Here is a 14,270-nt window from a genome sequence, read left to right as displayed (position 1 = left end):
CACTTGCAAAGGGTCATGGGAGAGAAGCGTCCTGGCGGGGGTCACGTGATTAGCAGGGTCCCCGCTTCCGGAAAAAGCATCCCCGCAGGGCAAAGGGCCTACAGGGCAGAAAGGAGGCCGCCCTCCCTTCCCAGTGGACTCCCCGCGTGTGATTCTGGGCCTCGTGGACAGTCGCCCTGTCACCTTTTTTTGCTGTTCCGGAAGTGGGTTTTGCGTGGTGCCAGGACCCGGGGGACAGTTAGCACAAACAGCTGGGAGAAAGAGCAAGGGCGAGCCCCGAGCCCCGGTGCTGGGCAAGGCCTCGCTTTTTACGTTAAACTTGCCCCTGGGCCCAGAGTTGAGGCCCATGAGCCCAGCTCATTAGCCTCCCAGAGCGCGCGCTGCTGGTGGAGTGCGCAAGCTCCCTTGTGCACGCAGAGCGTGGAAGTGGGCTTTGGGAAGTTAGGGGACTAACGGGTGGTCCTGCAGAAGAGCACGGGTCGCCAGCGAGGCAACAGCCTGTGAGTGAAACGCAGAGGCCAGAAAGGGCTGCAGTTGTCAGCGCACCCACGTGGGCGGGTTTGCTAGCGACAGCCCGGCTCCCAATGCAGAGGGCGCGCTCCCGGGCCCCACGGAAAGCCTCCCCCTCTGGTGGCACTTCCGGTGACATCTTGAGCTGTGGGGCTGGCAGTGGCATTGCCGCTGGCCGTTGCTCGAACGCAGCAGGCCGGGGAGAAGCGCGCTCCTCGGCTGCCCGCCCCGCGTCCGGAGGGCTCCATCCGGGAGGCTGGGGCCTCTGGCGGGACGTGCCTGTCGCGGACTCCGGCAGCCGAGACGCGCCAAATCCTTTGTCCTAGGAGAGAGGACGGCAGTTTGGAGGCTTAAACACACACAGACACTAACTTTCAGACAAAGTCAGTGGGCCCGGGCGCAGTGTCCCCGTCGCTTTGGGAAGCAGGCACCAATTTTTGCGCGACTTGGTCACAACAGAAAAGTCGGCGATGCGCGAGCGGGTCGAGGCGGGTCCGCGGGGAGCGGGCGGGGGGCCCGGGCGGGGGGGAGCCCGGGCGCCGGGCCGCGGGGAGGCCGGGGCGTGCGCGCCGTGTACCCCCCACCGCCGGGCGCGCGCGGCCCCGGGCGCGGACCCGTGGGGACACTCCGGGGACTCGCCCGCGGGTGGGGCGCCGGGGGCGGGGGGACACGAGTGAGAGGCGTGCGCCCCGGCTCGCCCGGAGTTTATTTAAAACTCGGAAGCCGCGGGCGCGAGCGCTTGTTTATGTGAACCCGGAAACGGCGGGGGGAGGGGCGCCGCGGGGGAGGCGGGCGGGGGAGGGGCGGGCCGGAGTCACGTTACCGGGACGCGCGGCCGAGCGCAGGGCGCAGCCAAGCCGGGGCGGCGACCACAGGTGCCCGTGGCCGGGGACCCGACCCGGCCCGGACCCTGGGCCCCAGACCCGGGACCCAACCCAAGCCCGACGCGGCCCCAAACTCGACCTTTGCACCCCACTGCAACCCCAAGCCTGGACCCTGGCCCTGGCCCTGACCCTCGACCCCCACCCCGCCGGGCAGTGACCCCCGACCCCGGACTCTGACCCAACCCGGTCCGTCCCGACATGACGGGGCTGGAGGAGGACCAGGAGTTCGACTTTGATTTCCTCTTTGAGTTTAACCAAAGCGACGAGGGCGCCGCCGCGGCTGCCCCAGGTGGGTCCGCACGGGCTGCAGAGAGGAGGGGTGCAGGGCGCGGGGTTGCAGGGGTCGGGGCGGAGCGTCCGCGAGCCGGTTTGGAGGTGCAGAGCCCAGGACGCAGGGGTTGGAGGTGCAGAGGCCGGCCTGGGGGTGCGCCCCGGCTGCGCCGCCTTCCCCGCCTGTCCACCCAGGGACGCCTCCGCCCCCTCCTCTCCTACCACTTCCCCTCGTTCCTTTCCCCCCTCCTGCCCCCCCATCCCCGCCCCCCGCCCTGGCCCGCCAGGTCAGGGGCAGCGCCCACAGCGTGTCCACCGCTGGCGTCCTGGGCCTGGGCGCCGGCGCCGGGAACGAACGGAAAACAGGTCAAGTTTAATGGCGAGGTGGGGGGCGGGCGGGGGGGCCTCCTGTGAGTCCCCTCGGGTCTTGGCGCCCGAGGCGTATTGAGCTGGGTGCCACCGCGGGGGGCTTCTGGCATTGGGAGCATCAGCCTCCTGCCCGTGGGTCACACTTGTGCCGGTCTTCGGGACTTCGGGTCTTCCCGTGGAGGGGGCCTCCTGCCCTAGGCGGCCGCCGCTCACGCCAGGGGACTCGAGCGTCCAAGGCCGACTTGGACACTGCGCGGGGACAGGTGGTGAGCGGTTCCTGCCAGAGGGCAGGGGGGCCACGGAGCCCCCCGACCTGCTCGCCACCTCAGGGCTCCTGGGGCCTCCCAGAGGAAGGGCAGAGTGGAAGCCGCCGCCGGGAGGGGCCTCCTCTTGCTTCCATTTTATCTTCTTGGTCAAAACAAAGGTTCCCTCCTCCCCAAGAGCGGGCGCCGGGGTAAGAATACGAGTCACTAGAAAACCACAGCCGCCTTGGGGGCCAGACTCCGGCCTGTGGGGCCACTGGGTGCAGGAACCCAGGAGCCGCCCCTCGCCCCATGCCTTTCTGTGTTGTCTGCAGGATCCGCTTTCTGTCCCTGCCCACGTGGCGGGGGGCGGTGAAGCTGCACACAGCGCTCCTGGCAGACGGCCGCCCTTCCTCAGCGGCCGTATAATATTTTCCATGTCGCTCACGGTCTCTCTTTTCAAAACTGTAACACTGTTCGTTTTTAAAAAGTAAGTGTTCGGACCAGGCCAAGGCTCCGCTCGGTTGTCTGCCCTCCCTGACCAGCTCCCTTGTCGTCGGCCTTGGCTGTGGGTTCACAGGCCTCTGGGGTCCTGGGGGCCGAGATTTGGGACAGAGAGTGGGGAGCGGGGCCCTGGAGGCCTGCACGCTCCTGCTGGGTCTGCGGCCTGTGGCGCTGCCATCGCTTGCTGGGTTCTTTCTGTGGAGGACTTTGTCCCTTGGTGGGGTGGGTGTTCGACCCCCTCTCAGTGCGTTTGGCAAATACCCCAGTGAGAGGCACAGGGTGGAAGTGTGGCCCACACTCCTGACCCCACAGTGTGAAGGACGGCCGGACCGGGACTTACGCAGCCCTCCCGGGCCACCTCTGGTCCCAGGGACATGCTCATGTCCTCAGCAGAACCCGCCCGCCTCCCTGCCCGCCCTGCACGGGCAGCTGTCTGGGCGCTGAGCTGCTCAAGCTGCTTCAAGCATCTTTGCTGGGTGTGTGCCCCATGCCCACCCCCCGGGGCTTCCCACTAAGGCCCCTGTAGGAAGGCCTCTGGGGGGGGAGGGCCTGGCAGAGAGGGAGGGCCCCTTCCTGTGTCACGGTGTTGGAAAGTTATAGAAAACATTCCTTTTTAATATATTTTTTGCAACGGACGCTCATGCTTTTTTTCATTCTTTTTTATCAAGAGTATTTTTACAGCGGTTTGAGGTTCACAGGACAATCGAGGGCAGGTCCGGAGTCCCCACACAGTCCCGTGCGCTCCCACGCACCACCGCCTCCCCGCTGCCAGCACCCCCCGGTGCTGGGCGCTGGTCACGGCGGCTGGGCCCGCTTTGCCAGCTCACTGTGCTCCAGGGTCCACGGCCCGCCGCGGAGCCACTCTGGTGGTGCGCATCTCACGGGTTTGGATACGTTTCGCGACAAGTCACGCGTGTCACACATTGTGTCGCGCACGGTGGTTTCACAGCCCCGGAAACCCTCTGCGCTCCGCCTGCTCACTGCCTGCACGGCGCGGCCTTGGCCGGGATGTCGTGGAGCTGGGATCGCGCCGCGGCGCCTCTCGGGCAGGCTCCCCCACTAGTCGTACGCGTCTGAGGCTCCTCCACAGCTCTGCAGCTCGATGGGCCACGGTCGGGGTGGGCCACGGTCCCCCCCGTCCATCGCCACCGAAGGGTGTCTTGGTTACTTCCAGGTTTCGGCAGCATGAATGAAGAGTCCTTCTTTCTTGTTCATATTAGTTTTTACATTACATTATAATTATTGATTATTAAGTTAATTACTACATTGTTATATTACGTTGTTACATTAAATTCTCCAGCTCTTAGTGGGGGCAAAAACAGCTCCATGTTCTTTCTGCACTAAGCCTGGATTGAAGCAAATGACTAATACTGAGGTGGGCTCCGAAGCCTGGTGACACAGAGCCTGGTGATGAGGCGCTGATCACAAACACGGGCGCCTCATCAACAGGACAGGCCAGCCCTGTCCACGGGTGGTCTCGTTGTTCATTTCTGTCACGATTCCTTCTGAGTTAAGAGTGGCGTCCTCAGTGTTCTGGCCACCGAGGGTCAGTGGCTGAGTTAGCACTGTGTCCTCCCTGTCACTCAGGCCACCTCGTGTTCTTGTTGGGGGGGTTCACTGATAGGTTCCTGTCTTGCCTGTTACTTGGCGGGGCACATTGGGTCTTGGGGTTCTTTATTCCCAGAGTACCCCGCAGGTGCCGATAAGGCAGTCAGTAACCATTTGTTGGGGGGAAGGAAAGAGAAATTAAAAAGTGACTTATTCAAGCTGGGCAGGCGTGTGGGGTCTCCGCCGCCCCCCACCCTCGCTTGGGCAGCTTGGGCAGAAGCCTGGGCAGCGGGCTTCCTGGCCGGAGGCAGGGTCGGGTCGAGAGGAGGCCCGATGCCCCTCTCTGGGTCTCAGGAAATGGCTGTGCTGCTGTCAGCTGGGAGGCGGGTGTGGCCCCGCTTCCCGCCCGGGCTCCTGTTTGCTCAGTTATTTTGGCGGCTGCCAGGACTGTCGCCCTGGTGACTCGGGAGGGACTTGGCCAGGCCGAGGGGACCGCTGGCGGCTCCCACCCATCGGGCCATCCCAGGCTCAATACTGGCCACTCCGCGCCCCCCGCCAGTGCCGCTGGCCTGTGAGAGGGCTGTCCGCGGGGGCACGCTGGTTCCCGAGTCCGCTCTCGGGGCAAGGGTGACCGAGGACACCGCAGGCCCCTGCCCTTTGCCAGTCAGCCTGCAGCCGGGGCCTGAGACGCTTCAGCCCTGTCTCTAGTCGAGGGGCCGAAGCACAGAGGTGTTTCTGTCAAGGACATTTACGTGGGCAGGACGTGCAGTTCTGTGTGGTTTGTCAGAGGGGCCCACGGCGAGGAACGGACACCTCAGATGCTTGTGATTCCTTGACAACGGAGTGACGGCTGAAGACCTGGAGGAGACATGTCTGCCAGGCAGCAGGTCGGGCTGGCTGAGGCCCCCCGGGAGCGCCGCTGGGCTGTCCCATGGGACGTTCCCGGGTTTACTCCCGGCCAGTCCGTAGTCTGCTCTGTTCGTGGCTCCTTGTCCCTGGCTGGTTGTCGGGTGGCCAGTGCCCGTGGAGCTGTCCCTGTCTTTCGTCCTGCAGACGGGCACCCTTGGGTGGCCCCAGGCAGTGCAGCGGGGGCTGGGCCTGGACCCTTCAGGTTTGGTTTGTGTTGTCGCCACCCGCTCACCCACGAGCTCGCCCTGCGGGTTCGGCCCCGGCAGCTCTAATGGGGTGCCCCTCAGAACGAGGACGGAAGTGGGCGCGCCTCACGGCTGTGAGACCAGGGCGCAGGTGGCAGGCGAAGGTGGCCGGGGTCCCACGCACGGCCAGACGCGCTCGGCCCGGGCGGGAGGCACAGGGACGTGCCGTGTGGTGGGCGGTCAGGAGTAACAGAGCTGCTTGGTTCACAGAGAAGTCACCCCTCAGAATGAGACGAGGTGGCTGTGATGACTGGCTTGCTGGAGTCGCTGAGCGCAGGGCTCGTCACATGCCCGACAGCCTGGGAGCCCAGTGAGTGCCCTCCGCAGCCACCCTCCCTCGTCCCCAGGGGCCTGGCGGGCGGGACGCTGGAGGGGGCGGGCTGAGGTTGCGAGGGGGCGTTCGTGTCCCCGGAGGCTGAGCACTCTCGTTACTTCCACTGCATTGAAGCGTTTTGAGCGCGCGCAGTGCCGTCGGCGTGAACCCCACCGGCTCCTTGCTCACCTGCACCTCGGGATTAGTGTCAGAAGCACCAGCAGAAAGACGCTGACAGTGACGGCTCGTCAGTGCTCCTGACGTGACTGGAATCAGCCTGGCGTCACTTAAGAAAGTCACTGGGAATGTTCTCGGTCCGTGTAAACGTGCGCCCTTGGACTGTGAGATCTGAGTTTGAGTGCGGTTTGGCTGATAATGAAACCGAGCAGTGGGGGGTGGGGGCAGGGGACAGGAGCTGGCCGCCCGCTGGGCTGCATGGCCGGGGCGGGTTCTGGCTGTCAGGCCTCTGTCCTGTGTCCTGTCATCGCTGACGGAGGGAGCTCGGGCTCAGGCGAGTCCCTGTCTGCAGCGAAGACATCATTGTGCTGCCCCTTCCTCGTCGAGTCACATGCTGCAGACTGGGATGCTCTGGCCGTCGGTGGCCCCAGCATCCCCCGATCCCCCACGGCCCAGGTCTGGACCACAGACCCCCGTTTCCACTAGATGCTCCACGAAGACTTCGCACGAGACCCATCAGACGCCCCCGCCTCCCCTCCCTCCAGAACCTTCCAGGGGCTGGGCAGCTGGTGGGGTGGGGGGCCCCAGACTTGCTGTCACTTGCTGTTTTTTCTTTTTTAATTCTCGTAATTACCTTTCTGCCAAGAAGTGGTGGTTCAGCTGTGGCACTGGCGCCATCTCCCAGAACGCGTCGCAGGGATGCGTGATGTCTTCTGGCTGGGCCAAAGTGTAGGGACGCGTCCGAAGCCCCCTCCAGCGTCCCCAGACCCGGGTGGTGTGGTGGGCCCACGGGGGGCGGGGCGGGACTCCTAGAGTTGGTGAAAACTGAAAACTGGCTTTTTGTGGATTGTTAGGTCACCTGTGTGTTCGCACGGGAAAAGGCTCAGACAGATGGGGGCCCGTCCCTCAGAGCCTGGGCACTGGGCCTCTTCCATTGGGCAGCGTGGGCCCAGTCGTGGGGACGTGGCCACCGGGGACCGCCAGAAAGGGGTGTGCTTCCAGGGTGGGGGCCAGGAGGCACTGACGCTGTCGCGAGTGGACAGGTGCCGGGGACGGAGGTGGGCAGACATCTCCCTGACTCACACTCACTGCCGGAACAAGTCACACGTAACGCAGCTCCTCGTCGGGGTCTAATTCCTGAGATTCCTGCCCCGCGCACACACCACATGGCCTCACACCTGCTGTTAGCACCTGCTTATCGGTCGTCCAGTATGATGGGCGTCTGACGGCTTACCTGTGGTCACATGGACTCATCGACATGCCGGCCTCGGGAACACCGATGTCCTTTCTTTTAACCAGCACTTGTGGCTGGGAAGGTTCGGGAGGCTGGGCCAGCCAGGAAGGCGGGCCGTGTGCATGAGAACACAGCTGACAGGTGCGTGCGGTGCACGTGACAGTACACACCAGCCTGTGTGTGGCTGTAAAGAAACGTTTTCTGCCAAGGCACCTTCTGCAGTGGTTTGTCACGGCTGGGGCCTGGCACCCGCACACCCAGGCAGGGGATGGGCTGCAAGTGATGACGCCCACATGGCAGCCTGCAGCCCCCATGCCACCTCCTTCTGAGGAACCTTGACTTCCTCCAGGAAGTATCTTTCTGGGGTTTGATTTTTACAAAGATTGTGGTCAAATTGTTAACATCTGATTTCAGCTTTTGTGTTCAGAGGGTCAGTGAGCATGAGAGGGTGTTAGTGTGAGCCAGGGTCACCGTGAATGTTGGCGACATGGGCACGGCCATCACGCTGCCACGGGCAGGTGGCAGGAGGCCTGGCCGGGCGCTGGCGTCGGGGTCGGGCCTCACCCGGGTCGCCGTGCCCTGCCCCGTGGATGCGAAGGCCTCGTGCTTTCCTCGTGTGTGTCCCCAGTGTCCTTGGATCTTGGGGAGCAGACTCAGAGACGGCCGGGACAGTGGTGCCGAGGACACACGGGCTGCAGTGGCCCGTCCAGGTGCCGTGCTGTCTGCGCCTCGAGCAGGCGGCGCCCCGCACCCCGGGGTGTGACTCCCAGCCTCAGTTCTGTCTTTTCTTCCCTGTCACGGCTCTGTGTCCCCTGGGGGCTCTTTGGAACCTGGCACTGATTTTGAGCATCTGGAGCACTGTCACTGTCTCTGCATAAGACCGTCCGTGACACCCACGTGGCAGGGGCCTGGCCCGCCGTCTTGGGGACAGCCATCAGCGTTTTTATCAGGGAGGTTTGAGCCATAAAAGCAGGAGCTGCTTGATAGCAAGGGTGATGAAGAGCTGGTCACCACGGAGGGTAGTGATGGCTGCTCCTGGAAGCAGGTCACAACGGGGGTAGGTCCCGCCTCTTTGAGGTGTTGCGCCCCTTCTGTTAGGGAGCACTGTGAGGTGTGAGCCAGCACCGCAAGAGCCCGGGTGTCCTGGCGCTCGTCCACGTGGGCGTCTGAGCACGGTGCTGCGTTGAACAGGGCCCAGCCCGCACTCCAATGGCGGGAGTGGAGTATGGAGTGCCGGGGTGCCACCTCTGCGGGGTGCGGACAGCCGGGGTGCCACCTCTGTGGGGCGCAGACAGCCGGGGTGCCACCTCTGCGGGGCGCAGACAGCCGGGTGCCACCTCTGCGGGGCGCAGACAGCCGGGGTGCCACCTCTGCACACGCCGGCGGTGGGAACCGGTTAGGAAACATCCTTCAGACTGGAAGCCCACGAGCGGGCCCCTCTGATAACAGTTGCTGACCGTGCCCGCAGGGTTTACGAATACTTCCCTGAGCGTGTAAGGAACACGATGATCCTCAAATCCAGCTGTGCATCCGTGTCCTCTGCTCTGCTCTCTTTAGAAGAGAGATTCCTAGGCCGTGAGCCACCGTCACAGATCACGCAACAGACACCCAGAATCTGCGTTGCCATCCACACCTTGAGGTGCTTTCTCTGCAGCTGGTGGCTTGGGCATCTCGACAGTGATTAGCCTGTTACACTCTCTTTAAATGTACAGGTCTCTGTATCTAAACCCCACCCACTCACTCATCCATCCATCCACACACCTTCCCGCCCATTCATCTACCTGTCTGTCCCTCTATCCACCAGCTCACCCATGCGTCCACTCACCCACCCCGTCTGTCACCCAGCCCCATCCGTTCCTCCGCTAAGCAAGTTGAGCTCCCTTAACATGCCAGGCACGGCTGCAGGCTCGGACGCGGCCGTGGGCAGAGCAGGCTGAGGCGGGTGGAGGGTCCTGCCCGCAGTGGACTGAGAGATGATGCACAGGATGGTGATGAGTGTCGGGGAAGGACGGGAACTGGGGAAGGGTGACGTGGCATTGGGCCGGGGGTGGCCGTTTTGACAGGGTGGTTGGGGCGGCGCCTTTAGAGTGAAGAGCCGGAGGAGGGGCGTCGGGCAGCGGCAGGCGGGCAGGCCGCGTGGGGCGTGGGGGCTGCGAGCCGCGTGAGGGAAGGGAGCATGGGAAGGGCCCCAGGGCTGGCTGTCCCCCAGTCGCTGGGCTGTGGTCGTAGCGCCAGCCCAGCCCGCTCCTGCGCGAGGCCCGGGGCTGTCTGGCGCCTGGTGGCCAGCCCCTCACCCATCGTCTCTTTGTCCCCAGAGCACTGCGGTTATGCACCCTCCAACCTCGGCCCCGGCCTGCCCCTGGCCACGGCGCACCCCTCGCTGCCGGCTCCGTGCCACGACCTGCAGACGGCGGCCCCCGACATCTCGGCCGTGGTGGCGGCGAGCCACCCCTCGGCGTACGGGGCCGTGGTGGACAGCGGGCCCTCGGGCTACTTCCTGCCGTCCAGCCACGTGAGGCCCAACGGTGCCCCGGCCCTGGAGAGTCCGCGCATCGAGATCACGTCGTACCTAGGGCTGCACCCCGGCAGCGGCCAGCTGTTCCACGACGTGGAGGTGGAGGACGTCCTGCCCAGCTCCAAGCGGCCCCCGTCCACGGCCACCTTGAACCTGCCCAACTTGGAGGCCTACCGCGACCCGTCCTGCCTGAGCCCGGCCAGCAGCCTGTCGTCCCGCAGCTGCAACTCCGAGGCCTCGTCCTACGAGTCCAACTACTCGTACCCGTACGCATCCCCACAGACGTCCCCCTGGCAGTCGCCCTGCGTGTCCCCCAAGACCACGGACCCCGAGGACGGCTTTCCCCGCGGCCTGGGCGCCTGCAGCCTGCTCGGCTCCCCGAGACACTCGCCCTCCACCTCGCCCCGCACGAGCGTCACCGAGGAGAGCTGGCTGGGGCCACGCGGCTCCCGGCCCTCGTCCCCCTGCAACAAGAGGAAGTACGGCCTCAACGGCCGGCAGCTGTCCTGCTCCCCACACCACTCGCCCACCCCGTCCCCGCACAGCTCGCCGCGGGTCAGCGTCACCGACGACACATGGCTGGGCAACACCACGCAGTACACCAGCTCGGCCATCGTGGCCGCCATCAACGCCCTGAGCACCGACGGCAGCCTGGACCTGGGTGACGGGGTCCCCATCAAGGCCCGCAAGACCGCCCTGGACCACTCGCCCTCGGTGGCGCTCAAGGTGGAGCCAGCCGGAGAGGACCTGGGGACCACGCCGCCCGCGTCCGACGTCCCGCCCGAGGAGTTCGCTGCCTTCCAGCACGTGCGGAAGGGCGCCTTCTGCGACCAGTACCTGGCGGTGCCGCAGCACCCGTACCAGTGGGCCCGGCCCAGGTCGCCCGCACCCTATGCCAGGTGAGTGGCGGAGGGAGGGCCACGGAGTCCACACTCGGATCCCTCGTGAGGCTCTGGCGAGAGCCGGCCGGCCTCCCCAGCCTTGGGGGTTTGCTGCCAGCTTTTGGCGTCCCTTATCTTTAGAACCGTCACCCCTTGCCTGCCTTCAGTGTCACCTGGCGCTGTCCCTCTGCGTCTGCGTGTCCAGATTTCCCTGTTGTAAGGGCCCGGTCGTGTTAGATGAGGGCACAGCTGCAGGACCTCACCTTCTCTTGACTCCCTCTCGAAAGGGCCCGGGCCCAGGTGAGCAGACCGAGGCGCAGGGGCTCGGCTGCAGCCCAGGGCCCGGGCACACACCCCGCCTGTGGGGAGGGCTCACACACACGTGCACTCGGCGTCCGGGGTGTTTTTGTGAAACCGAACGGTCCCTCTCCTGTTTGTGGTTCGCCTCCCGGCTCGCCCACGGCCTGCTGCCTAATTGCTGTCACCGCCTCGGTGCAGATGGGGCCTCAGCTCAGCAGCTCCCAGAGCGGCAGCCCCGCCCGCTCCCTGGCGGCCCAGCGTGTGGAGAACAGCGATGCCCGGGGCCAGGGGCCCTCAGGCGCTGCTCCGGCTGCTCGGCAGCTCCAGCTGCGCCCAGCGCCGAGCCGTGGGCTGTGGCTTCTTCAGTTGCGTCTGGGCATCTCCTCTGAGTCCGCTTTCTCAGCCTGGTGTTTTTATTTTTAAGGGAACAGCTTTCCCAGCGGGTGGGCCACTAATGCCCCCCCCCGGGGCAGGGTAAGGGCCCTCGCCTTGGGCATGAGCGGCGTGAAGACGTCCATGGCTTCCCCTGCGGCTCTCTGTGGCCCGGGGCTGCGGCCGCCTCCAGGACGAGGCGCCTGCATGTCGTTTCCGGCACACGAGGCCGAGCACTGTCCTTCCTGCTCCTGCAGGTTAGATGGTTTCTGGAAGCGGCCCCCAGCAGCGTGCCCTTAGATAGACGGGCCGGGGGGTGCTGCTCACTCCCGAGGCTGCGTCCCAGTCCGCTCTGCTCACAGCCTCTGGGGCACGGGCCAGGCCACGAACGCTCGGTCCTGGGCACCGACGGGATCCAACCACCCCCACACCCTTCCGAGAGAAACGCCACGAGGGTCGGCAGTTTGTAAAGCAATCGCGTGGTGACGGGAGCCAGTGAAGCTTCAGAGAGGAGGTGGAGTGACCCCCGGGGCCCCGACGTGCGTTAGGGGGCACCCATGTTTCCATCCTGGCTTTCGCTTTCAATGCCACAAAGTTTAAAAAGCCGGCATTTTCAAAGTTATCATCCAAACAAGTTAATTCTTGAACATGGGAGGCATTTAAAAAATGTAAGAGCCGTTCACGCCTGCTGTACTGTCTCTATAATTTTTATGTCAATAAAAGAACGTCTAGGTACTTACCACCTCAAGCCCAGACTCACGCGCGTCACAGTCTGTGACTTTCTGTGTTTTCCTGGACCACGAAGGTCACGGCCACGCGTCATGGCACGTCACTGCAGTCTCGACGTCAGGGGGAGGGTGATGTCATCGACACGTACCTGTCACCAGCACGACGATAACTGTAGCACAGGTGTTTCGAACGAGTTGTGGACTGCTAGGCGAACCCCGGGTGCCGGTCTGCACGGGGCTGTGACCGTGCCGGACGGGATGGGGGTCTGTGACCCGAGCGCCCCGGGGCGCCTGTGAGGCCGCCTCCTGGGCATGTGGATGGCCGCCTTCTCCCTTCGATGCCCATCCCTGTGCCCAGCCGTCCCCTACTGACGACACAGGTGCATTGGTTCAGGGCCCACCCCTCCGCCCCGGAAAGTCCCAATGTGCATACACAGTCCCGTGCTGAGGTCCCGGGGTCAAGACTGTAACCTGAGAACTCCCGGGGGGGCATAGCTCAGCCTAGAATGCACCGCCCCCCCCGCATCCCGGTGACAATGGCAGGAAGCCTTTGTCAGTGACCTGACTGCCTCTCCTTTCGAGGCTCACTCGGTGCTTCTGGCAGGCGGCCGTCTGCGTGACCAGCCTGTGTGTAATCCGCAGTCGGAAAGCAGGCTCGCCCTGGTCTCGGTGGGAGGGTAGCAGTCACTCGTGGCACATGACTGCCCTTTGTTTCTGTCACGGAGCCGGGTGAGGTGTGACGCCCCAGATTCCTGTGGGCTAACGCAAGGCAGCATGTGGACGGCAGCAGACTGCCCTCGAGGGTGGGACGCTGACCTTTCCCGCTGCTCTGGTCCACGTCGAAATGTGTTTCCTGGTCCCTGGCACACGTCTCCACGTGACGCCGGAGGCTGGTGCTCGGGGACGGCTGGGCTCATGGGAGCGAGGGGTCACAGTGTTGCCCACGGGCGAGGGCGGCCAGACTTCCTGGCCGGGGACGCGCCCAGCGCGGGGGCCAGCGGGTCGGCCGCACTCTGCACGGTCTGGGCCGGAGAACTTGGGCAGCGAGCCCTCCGCTCCCAGCGCCCAAGCCCCGTGCACTTCTGCTCCCGTCCAGCAGGAGAGGGGCCTCGGGAACGCGTGCGTGCGAGCCTTTCCCCGAGGGGCTTGGCTGCTGCTGCTCCCGTTTGGGGCCGTCGGTGTCTGCCCAGTGCTCACGGCTCACACCGCGGTGCCGAGTGTCTGGCAGGCCCACGGGGCCACACACCGGTGCCCACGTCCTGCTGTCGTTGAAGGTGTTTCTGCGCGTAACGGCGGTGTCTGGTAGCGTTTCGTGGTCCTAGTGTTCAGACCCATTTAGAGTTTACGAGATGGCGCTTCCTTTCGTAAAGCTCAGGAAAGGCGTGAGGTCTCAGGCGACGTGTGAGCCCCCCTGACGAAATCCAGGTTCCAGGGCCCAGGCCAGGCGCTGAGCCTCTTCCTGCGGGCGATGGTGCTGACGGTGCCAGCGGCCTCCACGGGCCCGCCGCCTGTGGCCAAGGCCACCTGTGCAGAGCGGGCGGCGGGCCATCCAGTGCCGGGTCAGAGGGCCTGGCCTGTGTTTGTCGCTTCTCGACGGGCGCTTTCAGGGGGTGGCTGGCGAGGTCCCTTCACTTGCTCGCGCACATGCGTGTGACTGCACGTCGGTCACAGGCGGCGTGCCCTGCAAGACCCAGGCCGTCCCCCGAGCGTGAACCTCGTTCCCTTGGGGAACAGGCCCGTGGAAAGCCCCAGCTTTGGAAGTTTCACGGTCCCCAGCCGTCCGCGCCCGGCATCGTCTCAGAATTTGCCTCGAGAGCAGCGAAGTCGCACGAGGAGTGTGGACTTAGGAACCGGTTTGGGAAACGCGGGACATCGTGGCGAGGGTGTCGGTGACTTCGGCGGCACCCCTGTTGAGCTGAACCCCCGTGTGTCTTGGCTTTTTGGTTTGCGTGATTTTGGCGGAGTGGCTCTCCCGGGGGCAGGGTCGGTCGGGACCGCGGCTTCGGCGGCCTGGGCGGCTGCAGGCCGATCCCATGTCTCAGGCTTTGGCGGTGGCGCTGATGGTCTCGTTCAGACCCGAACTCCTGTGCCATGCGGCAGCGGCAGCTTCTAGGTCCCCAGACGGTCCTGCCGACCCGATGGCGTTTCGTCAGTTGCCCAGATATTTCGGAGTTTATCCTAGTTGGGAGTAAGATCACGAGTGCCTTCAGCGGACAGCAAGCGGCCAGCACCCCACTCCTCGGGGGTCACGGCCAGCCCGCCCAGGGTC

General features: G+C 64.9%; 1 protein-coding gene across 4 annotated transcripts in view; it reads left to right on the top strand.

Annotated features, from left to right (window-relative positions):
- Positions 1-14,270, top strand: part of NFATC1 (nuclear factor of activated T cells 1) — a 96,662-nt gene that overhangs the window by 3,177 nt on the left and 79,215 nt on the right. For 3 of the 4 annotated variants that reach the window (XM_039839291.1, XM_039839311.1, XM_039839321.1), the window contains exon 2: positions 9,521-10,619. In XM_039839291.1, the coding sequence (XP_039695225.1) occupies positions 9,521-10,619 (1,099 nt within the window). Of the gene's footprint in view, positions 1-1,324; positions 1,684-9,520; positions 10,620-14,270 lie in introns of those variants that run through there. The other variant, XM_039839301.1, reaches the window with a different exon arrangement.

This window comes from Pteropus medius, unplaced genomic scaffold (genome assembly GCF_902729225.1).
Source record: "Pteropus medius unplaced genomic scaffold, Ma_sr-lr_union100, whole genome shotgun sequence".
Lineage (NCBI taxonomy): Eukaryota > Metazoa > Chordata > Mammalia > Chiroptera > Pteropodidae > Pteropus > Pteropus medius.
This window is presented reverse-complemented; position numbering and strand designations above follow the sequence as displayed.